Source organism: Cervus canadensis, chromosome 1 (assembly GCF_019320065.1).
Source record: "Cervus canadensis isolate Bull #8, Minnesota chromosome 1, ASM1932006v1, whole genome shotgun sequence".
Lineage (NCBI taxonomy): Eukaryota > Metazoa > Chordata > Mammalia > Artiodactyla > Cervidae > Cervus > Cervus canadensis.
This window is the reverse complement of record NC_057386.1, coordinates 94,513,958-94,536,451: the sequence shown is the minus strand read 5'-3', so window position 1 is coordinate 94,536,451 and position 22,494 is coordinate 94,513,958. Positions and strand designations below refer to the sequence as shown.

General features: G+C 36.3%; 1 protein-coding gene across 4 annotated transcripts in view; it reads right to left on the bottom strand.

The window, feature by feature from the left end:
• Positions 1-9,914: 9,914 nt before the first annotated feature.
• The window catches only part of FSTL5 (follistatin like 5), an 851,448-nt gene continuing 838,868 nt past the window's right edge, over positions 9,915-22,494 (bottom strand). For all 4 annotated transcript variants that reach the window (XM_043487302.1, XM_043487320.1, XM_043487311.1 and 1 more), the window contains one exon: positions 9,915-12,470. In XM_043487302.1, coding sequence (XP_043343237.1) covers positions 11,768-12,470 — 703 coding nt within the window. In that variant the 3' untranslated portion in view covers positions 9,915-11,767. The remainder of the gene's footprint in view (positions 12,471-22,494) is intronic.

The window sequence follows — 22,494 nt, the reverse complement described above, 5'->3', positions numbered from 1 at the left end:
ATTTCATGGCTACAGTCACTGTCTGCAGTGATTTTGGAGCCCAAGAAAATAAAGTCTGTCACTGTTTCCATTGTTTCCTCATCTATATGTCATGAAGTGATGGAACGAGATGGCATGATATTCATTTTTTGAATGTTGAGTTTTAAGCTTTTTCACTCTTCTCTTTCACCTTCATCAAGAGGCTCTTTAGTTCCTCTTCACTTTCTGCCATGAGGGTGGTGTCATCTGCATATCTGTTGTTATTGACATTTCTCCTGGCATCTTGATTCCAGCTTGTGCTTCATCCAGCCCAGCATTGCACATGATGTACTCTGCATATAAGTTAAATAGACAGGGTGACAACATACAGCCTTGACACACTCCTTTCCCAATTTTCGAACAGTCTGTTATTCCATGTTTGGTTCCAACTGTTGCTTTTTTACATAATAATAATAGATTTTATGGGGGGAAAATCCCAGGAAAGTTTAAATGGGAAAATATTTTAAAGAACAAAACTTGAGCTTAGACATTTTCTGAAAGAATTCAAAAATGGAATTTCTAAGTAACATACTTAAGTATTTCCAGTATAACTAGTACATGTATTTATTCTTGTATTATAATTTTCTTTAAAGATTACAACTTTTTTGGATGGTAATTTTCAGTCCAAATAATTATAACTGACATCAGCAAAATTCAAAACTGAGGTAAAAATAAAAGGAGAAAATGAATACAGTTGAATAACATAGTGAAAATTTGTATGCACAATACATACATGTAAGATAAATCAAACACAAGTTATTTCATGTTGGATGTTGAAGTAAGCATAAACTTACCACACTGTTAACAGAAATTTTAATAAAGTTGTAGATACTTTCAGTGACAAATGGTATACTTTTTACTTGATGAGTTAATCTTAAAACTTAAGTATAAATATCACCAGATATACTGATGTTTTTCTGGAATACAATAGATGCAACATCTTTTATTTATTTTATATAAACATGCTCTTTGTGTCATGGGTAATATAAAAAGGACCAACTGCCTCTATAGCTAAATAAATATAATGTATAATAATTTGGATTTTAATTATATATGAAAGGGATCATTCTTTAACATAGTAAACATCATGTTTACATAAGCATTTACATTTGATTCAAGATGGCAAATGTTTAAAACAGCATCATCTATCCAAATGTTCATTATGTCTATTAACTCTAATACTTTAAAGAGAGAATATTAAATAGAAGACACCTGCCTGCATAATGCTACTTTCAATTATCACAGTTTAATAGCATTCAAGACATACATTTTTGCCATAATGATTTTGGATTCTCAGAAAGTTCAACATATGTTCTGAAAACTACTTTGAGTCCAATTAAAATAGTACCAGTCATCTCCCATATGTTTATTTACTGCCTAATATGTGCTTGCTGCATACAAACTCTTTTTTGTTTGCAGTATAGATAAGACAAAGGAATATTCCTGTTCTCGTTTGATTGCATAGTATGTATGTTTTGGATAAGGTTATATAGATAATAAACAGAAAATAAATTATGTAGCATGTTAGATATAGATTCAATTATGGCAATAATATCAGCAAAAGTGATAGGCATATTCTGGAAGATGATCTCAAATTTTAAATAGGGTGGTCAGAAAAATCTCACTAGTAAGAAGATATATGAAGAAAGTAAAGAGGTAATTTGTCAGAATGTCTGGGGAAAAGTGCTCCAGGTAAAAGGACCAGCAAGTGTAAAGATTCAAGACTAGGGATGATATTTTAAAGGAAAAGAAAAGCAGATATGACTGGAGGTGAATGGAATGGAAGTGTTCATGTGATGATCACAGGATCAGAAAGTTAATGGTATGCTACATCGTGTAGTTTAATGTAGACAATTTAGAAAATCCTAGGGTCTAAAAGAACAGAGAACTACCATTTCCTACCCACTGCCCTGCTTGCAAAGCTGAGGGTCACTCTGAAAGTAGGGAGTGACTATTTCCAATACCAGTTTCAGATGTATGACTCAGATTATTTTGCAAATCACTAGGGTAGGGGAAAGGCAGGTCATAAAAACAGAGAGCAACAGACCTATTCTCTTAAATTCTGACTTTTCTACAGCAGAGTGTAAAGGGACTTAAACCTGAAGGCTCTTTTTAAAACAATCGATTTTAGAGGTAACCAAATAAGAGGAAGCAGGTAGTTCCACATGGGTAGGGAACTAAATCACAGGTCAGCTAATTATTCAGAGATAACCTGGGAAACTGACACTAAGGAAAACCAGATCATAAAAGACCCTAAGACAGGACTCAAAAGCAGCAAAGGAAAAAATATTAAATTATTATTAAATGATTTAATTAAAAATCATGTTGCCCTAAAGCAACAAAGGCAAAAATATTTTTTCACGGAGTGAAAAGATCATGAAAGGAATTCAAATGTAACCTTAGAAAATAGTCACCCAATTCAAAAATAAGCAGTAAAGCAAAAGAAGGGAATAGAAAAGACGTGAGACCTATTTAAAAATAAATGAACAAATAAAGAGGAAGATATAATTCTAAGGATAATAATAATGCATTCAATGTGAATGGATCAAATAATCCAATCATAGTGCAGATATATTCAGACAGGAAGAGAAAAGATCCAAATACACATTGATAAAAGGAAATATATTTCAAATTGAAACATATATAAAATAAAAGGGTGGAAAATATATGCAAAAGCGTTAAGAAGGCGGCTGGAGACAAATGAGAGTTTGCTAGTATCAGACAAACGAGAATTGAATAAAAAAAAAAGAAAGAGAAGATAAAACTTCCTACAATGTTCCTGTAAGTGGGATTCAGTTCATCTTTACATGGTCTCCTGACCAGGTTTACCAGATTTCTGGCCTCTCCCCCAGCACCAGAGCATTCTTTCTCTGTCGTTTATCTACCTGTGTCTTGAGGTTGAGTGCTTGCTATCCTACATCAGAGTCAGAGGGTCTGCTTTCACTCCTCTTGGAAACAATGAGTTCTTGCCTGTTCCTGGGGGCAAGAAAGATGGCTGCCCCTTCCTTAGGGGCTTAACATTTGGCTTCCTAGGCCAGAAGAGTCTCAGCAAGGGCACAAGGATAGCTCCCCACAGCAGCCGGTCACCTGACTCACAGCACCTCCAGGGAAGCTCCTCAGGTCTCCCAACTGCCTCTGATCTTATATGCATCTGAAAGGATACTGAGTGTATGAATTCCTCTGTGCTTGTGCCCCCAACCCCAGCCATTCCAAACTCATAAGGTAGCCCCCACAAGCCTTTAAAAAGTTGTTAAACTTTTTGCTGATTTACTACTGCCTGCTTTTATGTAGACTATCAGAGTTAAATAATCCCTTGTTCCTCATTAGAAATGAGTTTACCTATTGAACTTGCAAACCTAACTCTACACTATGCTCGGGCAAAATTATGATTTTGACAATTTTCCAACTTTATCTCTTTATTGGAGTGGGGGTGGGAGTGGCTTTCTTTGAAAATTTCTTCTTTCTAACAAATGCCAGAAGCTTCATTATTTTCGAATTATGTTGTTTCATTTTCATCTTATAGACAGAATGCATAGATTCTGTACCTTTCAATTTGATTCCTTTTTTAAAGTGCTGTTTGTGAATACTTGTATAATACATGTTTATTAACTCTTATTTACATATTTATAGCTGATGTATTTGAAAATTTTATTTCTCAATTTATTTCCAGTGAATTGAGAATGTTTTCTCTATAACTTTTCTTTATTAAATTTGAGTCTGTAGTTGGTTTTAAAAAATACTACTAATTGTTAAGAAATATCAAAGAAGTGATTTTTGGAGATATTATAAGTGTGAAAGTGAAAAATGAAAATGTTAGTCGCTCAGTCATGTCTGATGCTTTGCAACCCATGGACTGTAGCCTGCCAGACTCCCCTGTCCATGGGACTTCGCAAGCAAGAATACTGGAGTGGGTTGCCATTTCCTTCTCCAGGGGATTTTCCTAACCCAGGAATTGAACCTAGGTCTCCTGCATTATATGCAGATTCTTCACCATCTGAGCTACCAGGGAAGCCATTATATATATATGTAGAAAATAACGTTTTGTATGTTTATAAATATATATTTATAAGCATGTGTGCATGCATATGTATTCATTAGATGTTCAGTTCAGTGTCCGATTCTTTGTGACCCCATGGACTGTAGTACGCCAGGCTTCCCTGTCCATCACCAACTCCCGGAGCTTATTCAAACTCATGTCCATTAAGTTGGTGATGCCATCCAACCATCTCATCCTCTGTCATCCCCTTCTCCTCCCACCTTCAATCATTCCCAGCATCAGGGTCTTTTCAAATGAGTCAGTTCTTCGCATCAGGTGGCCAAAGTATTAGAGTTTTAGCTTCAGTATCAGTCCTTCCAGTGAATATTCAGGACTGATTTCCTTTAGGATGGACTTGTTGGATCTCCTTGCAGTCCAAGAGACTCTCAAGAGTCTTATCCAACACCACAGTTCAAAAGCATCAATTCTTTGGTTCTCAGCTTTCTTTATGGTCCAACTCTCACATCCATACATGACCACTGGAAAAACCAAAGCTTTGACTAGACAGACCTTTGTTGGCAAAGTAATGTCTCTCCTTTTCAATATGCCATCTAGGTTGGTCATAACTTTTCTTCCAAAGAGCAAGTGTCTTTTAATTTCACGGCTGCAGTCACCATCTGCAGTGATTTTGGAGCCCCCCAAAATAGATTTTAGCATTACATTATTAAGCAGTTATTATTATTCTTTACTGTCTGAGCCACCAGCCACCATTGGCAAGAATCCACTTGTCAATGCAGAAGACACTGGTGGCACAGGTTCAATCCCTGGGTCAGGAAGATCCCTTGGAGAAGGAAATAGCAACCCACTTTAGTATTCTTGCCTGGAAAGTCCCAGGGGTTGCAAAGAGTCAGACATGACTGAGCTAGTAACAACACTCATTATTGCTATTCACACTTGCAAAGCCTTACTTTAGCTGATTTAATAGAGTCTTCAGAGTCAAGACTCACTAGTCTTCTGCTTCTTTGATTTTTCTTACTTCTCTGCAGTTTATATTTTACATGTACATGGATGCTATAGTTAGTAGGTATTGCACAAATACTTTGAAGTTATATCCTCATTTTAGTTGATTATTAAAAAAAAAACATATATTTGGGTGTGTAGAAGATGAAGATTCTGTGAACTACAATCATTCTACAAACTTATTCTAGAATCTTATATATAATAAATCATATTTAAATAAATCTTATCCTAGATTTAAGGGAAACTTAAAAGTACCAACAAGATATGTTTGAATGTTAAAATTTAGTTCTTCAATATTGTCAGATATGCTTCCATTTTTTCATATGTCCAAACTGAGACACTCACACTCACATATGTCCAAACTCACACACTAGTGTGGTTTTCAACTACCACATTTACATTATGTGAACCTGCATGATGTGTGGCATATCTCCACCAGTATAGATAAGACAAAATCATTTAATATTTCTGTCAATAATCAATGGAGAAGGAAATGGCAATCCACTCCAGTGTTCTTGCCTGGAGAATCCCAGGGATGGCGGAGCCTGGTGGGCTTACGTCTATGGGGTCGCACAGAGTCAGACACGACTGAAATGACTTAGCAGCAGCAGCAACAATCAAACTTTTTAAACTATACAAAACTAGCATACTATATGTTAATATCCTTAATTTAATTGATATATTTATTTTTCTCAACCTATAATAATAATTATTTCCCTAAAAGACAATTAATATTTCAAGATGTGCATTGATCTAAAGAAAATGATGAATAATACTTTATTCCCAACTTCAGATGTGGCACATTTGTTATACTTTGGTAATAGTTCTGAACAAAATATAGAACCTTGAATTAGAAGCAAAACTTGTTTGAAAATAGGTGTGTAGGATTTCCCTGGTGTTCCAGAGGTTAAGATTTTGCCTTGAAATACTGGAGTGCGGATTTAATCACTGTCAGCTAGCTAAGATCCCGTGTGCCTCCCGGCCAAATAACCAAACTGTAAAACTGAAGCAATATTGTAATAAATCAAATTAAGACTTTAAAAATGGTCCACTTTAAAGAAATGTTTAAAAAATTAAAGAAAGCAAAGTAGGTAGATAAGCAGAGGTATAGAAGAGTAACTCAATGACTACCCATTTGTAATAGCTATATATTTTCGTATATGGAGAGTCCCTTTCTTGATTATCATGGGACTTTTCACTTGGACTTTGTAACACTGAAGTATGTAGACCGAGGTGTAAAAGAACAGTGTAGCTTTTCAAGGAAATGCAAAAAAGAATTTATACACATGAACAAGAGGAACAGATTTCAAACTGAAGTAGCAGTATACTCTTTCGACATTGAGACCGTTCTGAATCTTCTTTAAAAGTGGCAAAATGCACATGTAGAGACAGTTTTCAAGACATTTATTAGAACATTATTAGAACAACATATTTGGTTTTTCAGTCTGTTCTTTCTCAGTTTCAGCCAAATTATTCTATGTGCAAGATTTAATTATGAACTTGAACACAAGTCCTAAAACATTGACAATTTTATCATCGCTGAACTCTAGTATAAAAGAAAAATGGTGAAAACTGTTCTAATTCACCAACTGTTAGCGGCACATTACTGTGAATTATCTGTGTAGCACTCTTTACATTCCACAGAGGCAGGGACATTTTGTTGATGAAAATTTTTGAGAAACTGTGCTTTTCTATTTACTAATAGGACTATATAACTTATTAAATACAAACAAACAAAATCATATTCCTACACTAAGACTTAGCCTTCTAGGAGGATGGGAAAAGGTTAATGTGATTTGAATCTACAATCATGAATTTATATAGCATGATTTTCAGAATATATTTCTGTGCTTGAAGATTCCAAGGAGAGGTAAATGATATTAGAGTGTGATTGAAAGAATAGTGAAAATAGGCTTTTGATAAGATGTTGCTCTTTTCTCTCTTACCTGTTCACACAGGAACAACAGCTAAATGGTAGATGCATGGACAAGTGACATTAGAAGTGACCTCTTATGAGTTCTTCGGGTTGTGACACTTGGGGTGTACATTTCATGTTATTTTAGTCATGTTAATTTTCATGATAGCCATATTGTTCTTGAATTTTTTCTCACTTTTAAAATTTGCATAATATGATAAGCTGTCAGATATGATTAAACATATTGTTTCATCCTGTAAAATCTGAAATACTTAATGTAAAATCCAGTCAAGTTCACTTATTTTTTAAAAGAAAACACTCTGAAGACCTTTTGAGTGGGAGTCTTAAAGGTGATAAGATTCTAAAATTATACTTTTTAAAAAACACTTCTATTTTACTTTTATATTATTAGACAGACAATGGAATAATGCCTGAAAATTGTATTAGTTTGCTATAATACATGATGACACTACTCTGGAAATATATTCCATGTCCATCATTCTTATTTGTCTTTTTTCTAAGCCTTCCTTCTCTCTCTCAATCTGCTTTTCTTTCATGGCTCTCATATTTTTACCACTGATGTCCTAATTGAGACCTGCTGATTTGTCTCTTTTTATGATCCATATTTATTCAGTTGCCATCTCAAGTATGTTTCCTTTACACACCCTGTCTTATATGCATGCTTGTGTGCTAAGTAACTTCAGTCATGTGCAACGCTGAGACCTTATGGACTATAGACTGCCATGCTCCTCTGTCCATGGAATTTTCCCAGCAAGAATATTGGAGCGGGTTGCCATGCTCTCCTCCAAGGGATCTTCTAGACCCAAGGATCGAACCCGCAACTTCTGCATTGGCAGGCAAGTTTTTTTACCATTAGTGCCATGTGGGAAACTGATTTCTCTTTTTATCATCCATATTTATTCAGTTGCCATCTCAAGTATGTTTCCTTAACATGCCTTATCTTCAGTTCAGTTGCACAGTCATGTTCAATTCTTTTCGACTGCATGGACTGTAGCATGCCAGGCGTCCCTGCCCGTCATCAACTCCCAGAGCTTGATCAAACTCATGTCCATCAAGTCAGTGATGCCATCCAACCATCTCATCCTCTGTTGTCCCCTTCTCCTCCTGCCTTCAATCTTTCCCAGCATCAGGGTCTTTTCCAATGAGTCAGTTCTTTGCATCAGGTGGCCAAAATATTGGAGCTTCAGCTTCAGCATCAGTCCTTCCAATGAATATTCAGGACTGATTTCCTTTAGGAGGGACTGGTTGGATCTCCTTGTAGCCCAAGGGACTCTACAGTCTTCTCCAATACAACAGTTCAAAAGCATCAATTCTTCAGCACTCAGCTTTCTTTATGGTTCAACTCTTACATCCATACATGACTACTGGAAAAACCATAGCTTTCCTTAGATTGACTTCTGTAGGCAAAGTAATGTCTCTGCTTTTTAATAAGCTGTCTAGGTTTGTCACAGCTTTTCTTCCAAGGAGCACGCGTCTTTTAATTTCATGGCTGCAGTCACCATCTGCAGTGATTTTGGAGCCCAAGAAAATAAAGTCTGTCACCGTTTCCATTGTTTCCCCGTCTATTTGCCATGAAGTGATGGGACCAGATGCCAAGATCTTAGTTTTTTGAATATTGAATTTTAATGTTGAGTTTCAACTTGTCATACATTATAGATCATAACCATCCATTTTTTGCAGTAGCCTCCCAACTGATACCAGTTTGTCTAATTTCCATTCAAATCTTCATTATATTATTTTATTATTATGTTATATATATTATATTAGAAAAAAATGTTGAAATTGTTTTTGCTGTTCTTTCTCTTTTTAAAAATTAGTCTTGAGTTCCTACTCTCTGGATTGAGTCTAAACTCTTTCCATTTTTTTCATTCTTCACTTCACGCTCAGTTGCTTCAGTCATGTCTGACTCTGCGACCTCTGTCCGTGGGATTCTCCAGGCAAGAATACTGGAATAGGTTGCCATGCCCTTCCACAGGGGATCTTCCCAACCCAGAAATTGAAACTGTGGGTTCCTGTGTCTTCTGCACTACAGGCAGATTCTATACTTACAGAGCCACCTGGGAAGCCCTATTCTTCATTTCCCTCCCTCCAAAATCTGATCATAATCCATTTTTCATGAATTACCACCTTCTTTACATAAATATTAACTTTGTCTAGTCAATTTTTTTCAAAGACCTCTTCATGTTCTACTTCCATTCTTGGTTTCATACCTTTTCTTATTTCTTGCCTTTTATGGTTATCACACCATTATTACCAGATAATTTTCAGCAAAATTATGTCATTTTTTTGGCTACCTTGTTGCTGTTTTATCCTGTCTGTTAAAAATCTAATCTTTTTAGAGAACAGTGACATCATTTCATTCTAGTTTTTCTTAATGCTCAGTTTTCACACATACCCAGTTATTGATGAGATCATGATTTTCAGTACACTTTTATCAAGATGTGTGTAGAGCAGTGATGATGCCCTGTATGCCAGCTCTTACTTTATCTCTCCACCACTGAAGAAAGAAATATCTATCTTAGAAAACATAATATTGCATTTTCTTATTTTTTTAAAGTATCACAAATGTCAATATTTTAAACATTACACTGTTAAAAACAGGCGCTCAGTATTTGTTTGGTTAATAGTGTAAGAATGTGGGGGGAAAGGGATTTGAATCTGTGTTTATGTTCCATTCTGATATTCATTCATTCCTTTAATATACAAGAAGGTATTCTAAAGAAATAGACATCTTAAAAGGATAAACATCTTGCTTTACATATGAATATGAAGGGACAGAGCAACTTAGAATTGATATAATGAAGCTAAATTGTCTTTCCTTGATTGGTCTCCCTTTACCTGCCCTCTACCCCATCCCATCACTTTCAAAACAATGGGGATATCACGCCTGTGTTTGAAGCACTGGGAGGAAAAACAAAACAGACACGGGCATTCACATTAAAACACTGACTGAACTCTCAAGGGTTAAAATGTAAGAAGTTTATTCTCTTTTATCAAGCAGTGTCTACAGACAAAGCAGCCACATGGTGTAAGCTACCAAAGAAGGATGTATGAGACAGATTTGGATTAAATCATTAGGTCACAGCCAGTTTATGTGGTTCATGTTCACAAAGAAGAAAATTGCTAAAAAGGAAAGCAGGTAAGTAGAAACATAAGCTAACTTCTGTTGTTCGTTAAATCTGACTCCCATAATGTTTCCTTAAGCTAAGAAGAAATCTACTGTTATCACATAGCTCAGGATGCTATATATACATAAGATAGTACACACTATAAAATTTCAGGTTTCTAAGCAGTTTTACACAATTAAACTTGAGTAAAATTTGTATTTAAAAAAGACCTTATTGGATTACCTTCAGGAAATGGAGGTCATTTCAACAGTACATTAGCATTTTAAGCGACAATAAAACAAAAATATAATAAGTAAAAAGATTCTCCAAACAATGTAAGCTTTTACTTTAAGCCTGGGTAATAATCTGCTTATTTCAATAAACCAAGTCACTAGTTTTAATGCACTTCTACTGGCCTTTCTTTGCCCTGAAACATGAAAGCAATGATTTTCACTTCTATGTAGCGTCTCAAATAAGAGGATTAGTTAGGTTTCGAACTTCGACACACAGTGAGACAGTTGTTTAAGGATTATATAGGAGTTAAGCAGAAGTCATTTGGGAAAGTTATTAAGGAATGAAGTCCTTTGTTGGATTATATTTAAATAGCAAAGGCGATGGAGAAGTACATCTTTTCTCACCACTGTGGTGCTACCCCCTAATTCCCAATTTCTGTTACTAATTGTCCTAAACCGCTAATGCTCATCCGTTCTCTAGCCAGTTTTTTTTCTCTCTGTTGTTAATTTCCCTAAATGTGGTTTACTCTAAGCAGACACAAATAATGCTTCTATTGTGGAAATAAAAGTTCCTGCTAATGCAACACTGGACTACATTAAAAAAAAAAAAAAAGTTATATTCCACTAATAAGAGATATTTGTAAGCAGTTGACATCCCAGATAAACTTGCATTAAAAATATAATGCACTCTTGTGATTGAAAGCAAAATGAGTTAAGAATACACTGCAAACATATTACCATAATTATTTTCCTCCCTTCCTCCCCATTTTCCATAGCATGCTGCAGATTATACAGTGAGTGTCAAATAGAGTTTGTCACCTGTGTACAGCCTAAGGCCAATTTGTGTCTTCAAATTATATTCATTGAGGGTTAGACAAAATGACTGAAGGCTGGGTTTGGTGCAAAAGATGTTCAGCTTTTTTTAAATGATAAGAAATTTATAGTGATGAGGGTGGTCAGTATGCAGCTTTTAGCCTTCCTTTTCCTCTTGTGACATTCCCTTCAAGGCACGAAAGATTATAAACAATGGATGGGACAGAATATTTTGAATTAAGAATTTTAAGATTCCACAACATCTTTTATTTCTGGTTTAAGCATACCAAAAGGACAGAAAAAAAAAAAAATAGATCAATTACCCTCAAGATGAAATGGTGTTTAGAATCATTGGAAATTCCCTGCAGTTATTTTTAATTATTTAAATTCCTATTCTATTGGCAAAAAACATAACTGTAGATTTGGTTCTTATAATTGAAGTAGTTTCTCATTAAATATTGTGTTAACTATTTCTAATCAACCAATGTTACTAATTGTTTATGTCTTTGTTTAAAAAAAAAAAAACAACTATTTTATTTGGGCCACCCAATTAACTGATGTTTGGCTAGGATACAAACTTAGAAAGTTAAACTGGTAAATTTAAATAATGGATTAGTGCAGTGTATTGGAAAACTCTTGATTTAATAATTATTTAACAGGGCTCCTAGGCTTCTCCAACCCAGATGACTGTGTTTCCCTTCTCAACTTCAGTGATCTCACAGTTTAACTTATTGAGTCGTCCATCGAGTATAAAGAGAGAGTCCTTGGAAGGAGTCATCAGGTATTGACCAAACAAGCCACTGTCCTGGATTTGCCTGTTCTTCAGGTTCCAAGGCCATTCTTCTGCCTTGAGTGGTTCCTTAAGGCTTTTGATCATCTTAACCTTCCCAGAAGCAAGCTCCACAAAGAGCACATCTGTCTGTGTGCTTGAACTACCATAAATGTTGTACTGATGGGCTTCCGTAAAGGATGGCTGAAAGGCCAGGTCAGATATGTGCAGATTAGTGTGAATATCAAAAGCCTCCTGTATCTCTCCTCTGATGGTGATGTACTGGACCCTCACAAGACCTTTCACGTCACTGATGGTGACAAGATAGTGTCCATCTGGGGAGACGTATGGAGTGCCCGTCACGTCACTGTTGAACCCAATGACCGAGTCGGTGACACCGTCCACCAAGAGCTGTGGGGGAGCCGCCCCAGTGCTGTCGGGTTTGCAGCCAACGAAGTAGTATCCTCCCAAGTGTGTGTATGCTAGTGACTGCGGGATGCACTGGTAGTCCTTCAGATTAATAGTCTTGATGTATGACATGGTTTCAAGGTCAATCTTTTGTAGTGCAGCTTCATCTTTATGAAGAATAAATCCAAACCTGCAAAAAATGAAAATCAAAGTTAGACAGGAAGCTCCAAAGGGGTGAAGGAAATGCACTCTGGGCAGGTGGAAAGGGGGCTCAGAGCCGGGGCATTAGTTGTCAGGCTGGGCAGGAACTGGTGGCTGAATCTTGTTAAAGTCCACTTTAAATCCCACTGTCCTCCTCCTTCCTTAGGTTGTCCTTTTGTTACAGCCAAACAATTATAACTCATGCTATAGAAAGCAAAATAATTTAAAGCGATGTATCTAGTTAACTGGAACAACGCGTTTTACTTTTATCATCAAGGGCCAAAAAGTAAACATATTTTGCATGCTTCAAAACCCACAGAAATACAGAACAGACTTTTGAACTCTGTGGGAGAATGTGAGGGTGGGATATTTCAAAAGAACAGCATGTATACTATCTATGGTGAAACAGATCACCAGCCCAGGTGGGATGCATGAGACAAGTGCTCGGGCCTGGTGCACTGGGAAGACCCAGAGGAATCGGGTGGAGAGGGAGGTGGGAGGGGGGATCGGGATGGGGAATACGTGTAAATCTATGGCTGATTCATATCAATGTATGACAAAACCCACTGAAATGTTGTGAAGTAATTAGCCTCCAACTAATAAAAAAAAAAAAAAAACCACTGATATTGAATCAACTTAGTTAATGTCTAGGAAAACCAGAAAGAATGAAAACCTTGAATATACATCTTTTCCACTCACTTCATTGACTTCTTATATTGCTTGTGATCATCAAATAAATTTGATACTCATCACTGTTTAGATAAGTATTCATATTTTTCTCATTTTAAGCTGTCTCACCTTAATAAATTTGAGGAGTATGGAACTATTAGACTCTATTTATTGCATTTTAGGATCACCTTAACTACTTTTATGATTTTAACATTTATTTTATTATGTTCTAAATCCAAGTTAAAGTTTCATTCTTGCCATGCTAATACTGTTATACTTATTAATGATACACCTGTGTTGTATTGATCATTTTATGTTGAATAATGATAAACTTTGGATATTTATGGCATTTTTCTATTAAATTTAATTTAAAAATAAATATATTTTAAAATATGTTTTGGTGATCTCTTTGATTATTTCAATGATTTTTGTCCTGAATGCTAGCTGTAGATGATCAGAAGTCCCTGTGAAATGGAGAAGTCAGTTTTGTGGGGTTTTGCTTGTTGGGGGTAAATATATTTGGAAACCCTTACCTATAACATGGGTGACTTCCTAGCAAAAATAAGATAAAATGAGATAGAAACTACTTTACAAAGTTACACCCAAAATGCATATAGGCCAACAGAATTGTAAGGGACTTTTATTTTATTTTATTTTTAATAATATTGATTAAAGCACCTTCTAATATTTCCAAAATTTCCTTAAAAATAAAGATGAGAGATGTATTGTTAACTGACTTTGCTCCTAAATGAAAAAATAAGATTAAGATAACTTTACTGTGAGTATTGAAACAAAAGGCTTCTCATGTGGTTCAGAGGTAAAGCAGGAGATGCAGGTTCAATCCCTGGGTCGGGAAGATCCCCTGGAGAAGGGAATGGCATCTCCACTCTAGTATTCTTGCCTGAGAAATCCCGTGGACAGAGGAGCCTGGTAGGCTACAGTTCATGGGTTGCAAAAAGAGTTAGACACTACTTAGAGACAAAACTATAGCAACAATTTAAAACAAAACAAACTCTAAGAATGGCCCATTTTAACTTGCCACCTAGGAAATTCATTTTCCATTTGCTAATTCTGAATTTAGCAAATTCTTAATGTTTGTAAAAAAAATTGCGACCCACACACATAGTATAGAAGTATGGTACATTCAGGATAATAGCACGTTAAAATTTCAAATATAAGCATGTGACAAGCTCAAAATTTGAATAAACACAGGCCTTTAACATCATAGAATAAAACAAGATAAATGTTCTTTAAAAAATCAGCCATCATGATGGAAGTCATGGAGTGTATAAGCACAAATATTTTACTAAAATAGACATAAGACTGTAACTGCTAGTATCGCTGATCCTGTTCATGAATGAGGCCAGTTGTCTGGCTGTTCACTGCACTCAGTGTTCGCTGAACCCATGGTAGGCAAGGGGCGAGCTAAGAGGCTAGAAGAAAATGCAAGAAATCATAGGAACTGCAGACTCCTTATTCTCTCCTGGCTGGAGCAGCAGCCATAGCAGCAGAAACACTGTATTCTCTCCTCTGTTATTGACCCAAGGGGTACAGCCACGATGTGGCAGTATGCCACATGCCATATGTGATATGAGGTGGAACTCATATCACAAGTAGCCCGTGTCCACATGAGTACCTGGTGAGGTGCATGTGCAGTGCTGTAAGTGATCTCAGCTGTGATATAATCATTATTTATAAAACGTGAGACAAAAGCAAGGGTGAGAGAGCCTGACCATGCCATCTTGGCTAATGTGCTCTTTCCCGACATTGCTTCTATGTTACTACATTTCATAGAGTTAGGAAACTATGCAATAATTTTAGATATATTTGAAGATTTGTGAGAGACTATTTGTTGCCTTTGGAGAGAGCAAGGCTTTTTCTATACAAAAGAAGAGCTACCATGTATAACTACTCCTTTAAAAAGATTTCTTAAACATTTATTGAATGATTACTAAATAGAATCATCCCAATAAATTGGGAGTATACTGGAGGTGAACATAACTCACCCTGCTTCCAAGGAGTCTAGAAATTTTAACAGATTAAACAACTGACATTAAGTGATTAATGCTTAATTATGATATTCTGAAGTATTATTACTTAGTAACTATTACTTTTTCTATATATACTTGAACTGGAATAAAGTAATCATTTTGAAAATAATATGTGTAGAATGTTTCAGAATGACATGCACAACTTCTTATTAATTTCCTGGATCTTTATCTTGTCTTGTGTCAGTAATAACTGGGTCAGTTTTCTTTCAGTAAGCAAAGTTTATACTATACCTAGTCAGGATACAATTTCAGTTTTGATTACAATGGTATGAAGACACCTTTATGATGTTAGCAATCACTTCCAAATGTTCCCATCAAAAAATGAATCACTGGTGTAGGTTTTAAGTACTTTGTTGTTGTTCAGTCCAACTCTTTACAACCCCATGGAGGAGCACACCAGTCTCCTCTGTCCCCCACTATCTCCAAGAGTTTGCTCAAACTCATGTCCTTTGAACTTGTGATGCTATCTAATCATCGTATCCTCTATCACCCACTTTTCCTTTTGCCTTCAATTTTTCCCAGCATCAGGGTTTTGTTCAGTGAGTTAGTTCTTTGCCTCAGGTGGCCAAAGTATTTGAGCTTTAGCATCAGTCCTTCAAATGAATATTCAGGGAATATTTATTTCATTTAGGATTGATTGGTTTGACTCCTTGTAGTGCAAAGGACTCTCAAGAGTCTTCTCCAGCGCCAGTTTGAAAGAAGCAATTCTTCAGTGCTCAGCCTTCTTTATGGACAACTCTCGGATCCGTACATGACTACTGGAAAAACCATGGCTTTGAATATACAGAATTTGTGGGCAAAGTGGTGTCTCTGCTACCTAAATACTACCTGAGTGCTAAATAATTTAAAAGCTCTCAAAAATAAAAACCAAGTCCAATTATTTTTGTGTTATCAGCCTCAAAAATACCATAAAATTTTAAATATAAATAATTTGGCTGGCTTATACTTGTTTTAATAAATAATGGACTTGGGTTATTGAAAAGAAGTGTGTTCCCATTCATTAACAGTGATAAAGGATATGTAAGTATGAAGATGTATACCTGTGTCTGGCATCATTTATGAATTTGTTAATTATTATGGAAGATATTATCTCTTTTCTGTTATATATGATGCATGTGCTCAGAGGCAAAAGCAGTAATTTGCACATTTAATAAAAGCCATAAACCAATCAAAACTTGGCATTTCAGTTCTCTTAACCTTGTGTCTTCTGTTCCCTTTGGGCAATGTTATTTGAATGCTAAAGAGGAAGGACGAGACAAGTTCTAACTACCTTGAACTAGTTTCACTCTGATACTGAAGGATGAACTCAAGTTTTCTGTGATACAATCCAGCCTCTTTTGGAGGTAATTAAAATTTTAAAAAATGGTTCAGTTAAAAATGCAAAAGCCCCTTGTAGGGTGATAAAATTACATTCCTTTTGGCATCCACGTTGTATGCTCCTTCAGGACTACAGATCTAGCTGCATAAGCAGATGCATTGAGAAAGCCTTCAATTTTTCACTACTGATTTATTGGGCAGGAAGTAGTGTCTCTAATTCAAAATTTCCCCCTACTACAGATTGATATTCTGAAGTCTCCCACTGTTCATTAGTCTGTGATTATTATTTACAAGGCTCTCAACTGTCATGTCTGCTTAGTATCATAAAATTTTGCATAGTACTAGACCTAATAGTTTGTCTAATATTTGTCAGAATGTCTATAGGAAGTTGCAGACTATGAGAAATGAGAGAGTTAAAACTTATTCTTGTGATCACTTTGCTTACTAGGGAAATACAGCAACTAGGAAAGTTGGACCTCTCAGCACGGTGTTGTGTGGATTTGATGTCAGATTTGTTGAAGAGAGTGAGACTCTTTTCTTCTTTCTCAAATTATTTTATTTTTCTGAGTGTTTAATCAATTTAGTTCATTATAAAGTTTATAAAAAGATTAAACTTTAATTACTGCTTTTATGCTTTAAAGTGAGGTTTTGAGGTGATTCATGTTCAGAGAACTTGTTGTTTTGGATGAAGTAAAAATTTTCAATCTGGGCTGATTTAGTTTCATGACCCAGTTTTTCAACATAATAGATATGTGACCTTACATAAAGCCCTTGACTTCCACAAGTTTCAATTTTCTCATCAGCAGAAAGATAATAAAAGTAACTCGTTTTGAGAATGAGAATAAATGTATGTTTATTACCAGGAAAATAGTACATTTTCAAGAAATAGAGTTTGTCCATGTTTTATATCTTAAGTAATAAGGGTGTTAACAGTCTCAGTAGGGAGGCCAGAGGTCCCCAAGAGATAGGAGGAAATAAACCTCAAGGGGTAGATTTTTTTCCCTTTTCTGTTGAGGACACCTGGTTCCCCCCCAGCTTAACTTTTCTCAAACCTTGAACTAACTGATGTATGTTTTTCTTATGGAAATGTTTTTCTTAAGCTATGTTAATGAAACTATGTATTTGCTTTCAAAGTTGCCTTTCTTCAAATCAGTACCACCTAACATATTTTTCTTTTCTCAAACCTTGGGCTGACGATGGCTCAGTTCAGTTCAGTTCAGTCACTCAGTCGTGTCAGACTCTTTGCTACCCCATGGACTGCAGCATGCCAGGCCTCCCTGTCCATCACCAACTCTCAGAGCTTACTCAAACTCATGTCCATCAAGTCGGTGATGCCATCCAACCATCTCATCCTCTGTCATCCCCTTCTCCTCCCACCTTCAATCTTTCCCAGCATCAGGGTCTTTTCAAATGAGTCAGTTCTTCCCATCAGGTGGCCAAAGTATTGGAATTTCAGTTTCAGCATCAGTCCTTCCAATGAATATTCAGGACTGATTTCCTTTAGGATGGACTGGTTGGGTCTCCTTGCAGTCCAAGGGACTCTCAGTCTTCTTTAACACCACAGTTCTAAAGCATCAATTTTCCAGTGTTCAGTTTTCTTTATAGTCCAACTCTCACATCCATACATGACTACTGGAAAAACCATAGCTTTGACTAGATGGACTTTTGTTGGCAAAGTAATGTCTCTGTTTTTTAATATGCTGTCTAGATTGGCCATAGCTTTTCTTTCAAGGAGCAAGCGTCTTTTAATTTCATGGCTGCAATCACCATCTGCAGTGTTTTTGGAGCCCCAAAAAAGAAAGTCAGCCACTGTTTCCACTGTTTCCCCATCTATTTGCCATGAAGTGATGGGACTGGATGCCATGATCTTAGTTTTCTGAATGTTGAGTTTTAAGCCAACTTTTTCACTCTCCTCTTTCACTTTCATCCAGAGGCTCCTTTTAGAATGGCTCAAGAAACCAATATTCATGTCAATTGTCTTATGGCCTGGGATGCTACGCCGTGTGCCATTCTATCTCAGAAACGCATACTGTGGGGGCGGGGCCTGGTGAAACTCCCTCAGCCTGGAGGTGTCTCTCTTATCTGATCAGCAGCTCACTAACAGGCATAAAACACCTTGCTAAAAACTAGCAAGCAGGCCCTCTTTCTGTCCCCTTTGATGTCTGTGTCAAAAGCTTTCTGTACCTCTGCTATACTTTAATAAAACTTGGCTGCACCAAAGCTCTGGGTAGTCAAGACTTGTCTCTGGCCCGAGATGGAAATCCTCTCTTCTTGAGCTCACGAATCCTGGTGTAGCACACGGCTTGCAACCGTAACCTTTCAGTAGCATAATTTTCCCTTTGGAATCAAATATAATATTTCTTATGGTATAATAGATTTTTAGAATAGATTTTCCATAGGTGGAAAAACAAGAACAAATGTCAGTTTTTTCTATATAGCCAGTATTCCCACAATGTTAAAAATAAGCATGCACTGTTATCCAAATATGACGAGGTTTCTCCATTTTTTAATTCAACAGAGATCACTTTAATAATAGAAATTCATATTTTTCTTCTTGCCGTCACTTGTATCAACAGGATTTATGCCCAGTCCACACCTCACCCAATCACCAGATAGTTCACTTGATCAGGAACAAGGGCAGCCTAGCTCACTCAACCATCTTTTAGAGTTTCTATTTCAGTTCTTAGGGAGGGGGTGGAGCAGGTGGCAATGGAATATAGGTGACTTTGAACTCTGCACAGATAATGGGGTTTGAAATTCATATCTGTCTTACTCAAGGACTTTCACTAAAAATACCAGAAAATTTTGTGGCTGACTTTAGGACCTGGATCTCTAAGAAGACGGAGAGTTGCAGTCATAGTTTATGTCATGACAATTCAGGAGCCTTGCAGAGGAAGTGATTTGGCAGAGAGAGGAAAAGAACAGATACTTAGAGAGAAACATGATTGAAACATCAAGAACCCTAATAAAGAGCAACTGCACAAAGACCTCCAGATCCTACAAGACCAAGATATAGGTCTTGCATTTGAATAATGAATGATTTCCCCACGTCTTTCGCTAGACAGTCCCCAAATGAGTCTGATCACATAGAATCTCACAAAGCAGTTTTCAAGTCACTCACTCTACAGCATCTGCAATGTTATTCTGCTCCTGTTCAGCTTTCAAATCCATCACCTCAGATGCTCCTGAAGGAATCTCATAATTGCAACTAATGACTTGTATTAATTTGCCATATGGTCAGTCCCAAGAGCAATGATACTCCAAAGCTTAGAGTAAAAGTTACTCCAAAGATTTGCATTAAAACAATTATTTTACCTCCTGAGTTTTAATTTAGGATTGCCTTTTACCAGAGTCCATGCAGATTCCCACCTGGACAGTTCTGTTTAAAGCTGACTTCTAATATTAAAGCTGATTTCTGGTCACTAAGGACCAGTCTCCATCTTAGAAGCTGGAGACTTTTCTTTATTAAAAAAAAAAAAAATATTGGAGTATAATTGATCTCCAATGTTGTGCTAGTTTCTTCTGTAGAGCAAAATTAATCAATTATACATATAGCCACTTTTTAAGAGTTGTTTTTCCCATGTAGTTCATTACAGAGTTTTGAGTAGAGCTCTCTGTGCTATACACCAGGTTCTTATGAGTTATTCACTTTATATATAGCAGTATGTATATGTCAGCCCCAATCTCCAAATTTATCCCTCCTCCCCTTTTCCCCCCTGGTAACCATTAGTTTGCATTTTACATCTGTGTCTATTTGTTTTGTAAATAAGTTCACTTGTACACCTTTATTTATTTATTTATTTTAGATTCCACATATAAGCAATGTCATGTCATATGTATCTTTATGTGTCCAACTTACTTCATTCCGTAGCCTAATCTTTAGGTCCAAAAGTTTGTTCTTTTTATGACTGAGTAATATTTTATTGTATATATTATAGCACATCTTCTTTACCCACTCCTTTGTTGATGGACAGGGATTCCCTGGTGACTCAGATGGTAAAGAGTCTGCCCGCAATGCGGGAGACCCCAGTTTGATCCCTGGGTCAGGAAGATCCCCTGGAGAAGGAAATGGCAACCCACTCCAGAATTCTTGCCTGGAAAAATCCCGTGGATGGAGCAGCCTGGCAGGCTACAGTCCATGGGGTCACAAAGAGTCAGACCTGGCTGAGCGACTTCACTTTCACTTCTGTTGATGGACATTTAGGTTACCTCCATATCAAGGCTATTATAAATAGTGCTGCAATGGCTTTGGGGTGTACATATTAATACCTTTTTGAACCATGATTTTTTCCTGTGGGAAATCTTTCTGATTTACCCTCCCCTTTGCTATATGATCTCCTTCCTCAAACCTTGTCATCTGCACCTCCACATACTTTAAAACAATCTTTCTATGTATATCAGTGGATGTAAATGGGGAGCAGTAAGTGGAGATTGAGTGTATTTGAGGTTTTATTTAGCCAGATACTACACCCTATTAGTTTTTTTAAAAAATGCTGCAATCCACATATAAATAAAATCATTTCCCCAATCTTTTCTGATGTCTCAATTTTAGAAACTATATTGTTTGAACTGTATAGAAAATGTATGATCAAGTAAATAATGAGTACTTAATAAAATGCAGGATTAGTAATATCTTGTTTTTCTAATTGGATGATAACGTATCTTGCTTTTCCAATTGGAAGGTAAGAAATGTTTAACAGATAAGGAACTAAAAGTTCCTCTCCTTGTAATGGGCTTACCCTGGTGGCTCAGATGGTAAAGAATCTGCCTGCAATGTGGGAGATCCAGGTTCAATCCCTGGGTTGGGAAGATACCCTGGAGAAGGGAAAGGCTACCCACTTCATATTCTTGCCTGGAGAATCCAATGGATAGGGGAGCCTGGAGGGCTAGAGTCCACAGGGTCACAAAGAGCCCGACATGACTAAGTGACTAACATACACACTCCTTGTAATTAATATATAGCTCCACATACACGATGTGCTGTTGAAATAGCATCCTCCATTGTGTTAGAGTTAGCACAGAGTTTTCATGGACACACACTATAAATCTGACATGAGCCATCATTCACTAGTTTATGAATTCTTTTATATTTAGTTGTTTTCTATTATCCCAGACTGACCCTTGTAAGAAAAGATTGAATGTTGTTGCTACTCAAGTACCAGAGGATTTAGTTTTAATCTGAACTTCACATAAATAGCTCAAGAAACTATACCTGTTCATAAACAGTGGTCATAGTTGCATTGGGAAGAGGGGAAGCATAGAGAAATAGAACTGACACATTCAGTAGAGATTTATAACAAGAGCAAGGACAGTCTCTGAATTATCCTAAAGCTTAGATGTGTTTGACAAATGATAATACTTTGATGTTTTCTGTTTTCAACACACTGGTTGAAAAGCTGTAAAATGAACACCAGGATGCCCTCTTGCCTGACTTTTATAAGCATATTTTAGAAATTCTGTATTAAAGATTTTAGGTACATCACCTCTCTCTTACTTTCATTTTTTTTTTCTTAAAAAGAAGTAAAATGTATTTATGAATATGAAATCTAGTATTGTCTTGCTTCTCTCATATCTTATTTTTCTGTGGTGTCAAGAATTTGATTCTTCTAGAAAAAACTGACATGTAAATATATAATTTAATTTCACTATATTGAGAATGTCTAATTTCTTGACAGAATTAACACATCATCTGAAGGCCCATAACTTCTAGTGAGTAACCAGGGCATACAGAAAAAAAAAATCATATTTATTAAGAATTCTGTGCACACCACATGGACTACAGACCATAGTTCGAATATCGAAATAATCCACCATATTTTGAAGAGTTTAAGAGCTTAGGGGAAAACATGACAACTATGCCTTAATATGGCATTTTTAAAGACTGGTTACTCTCCCCAGTTTGATTTTGGAAAAAAACATGAAAATCTGAAAAAAGCAACCTCCCTGACTTTGCCTGTTCTTCTGATTAGAATGTGT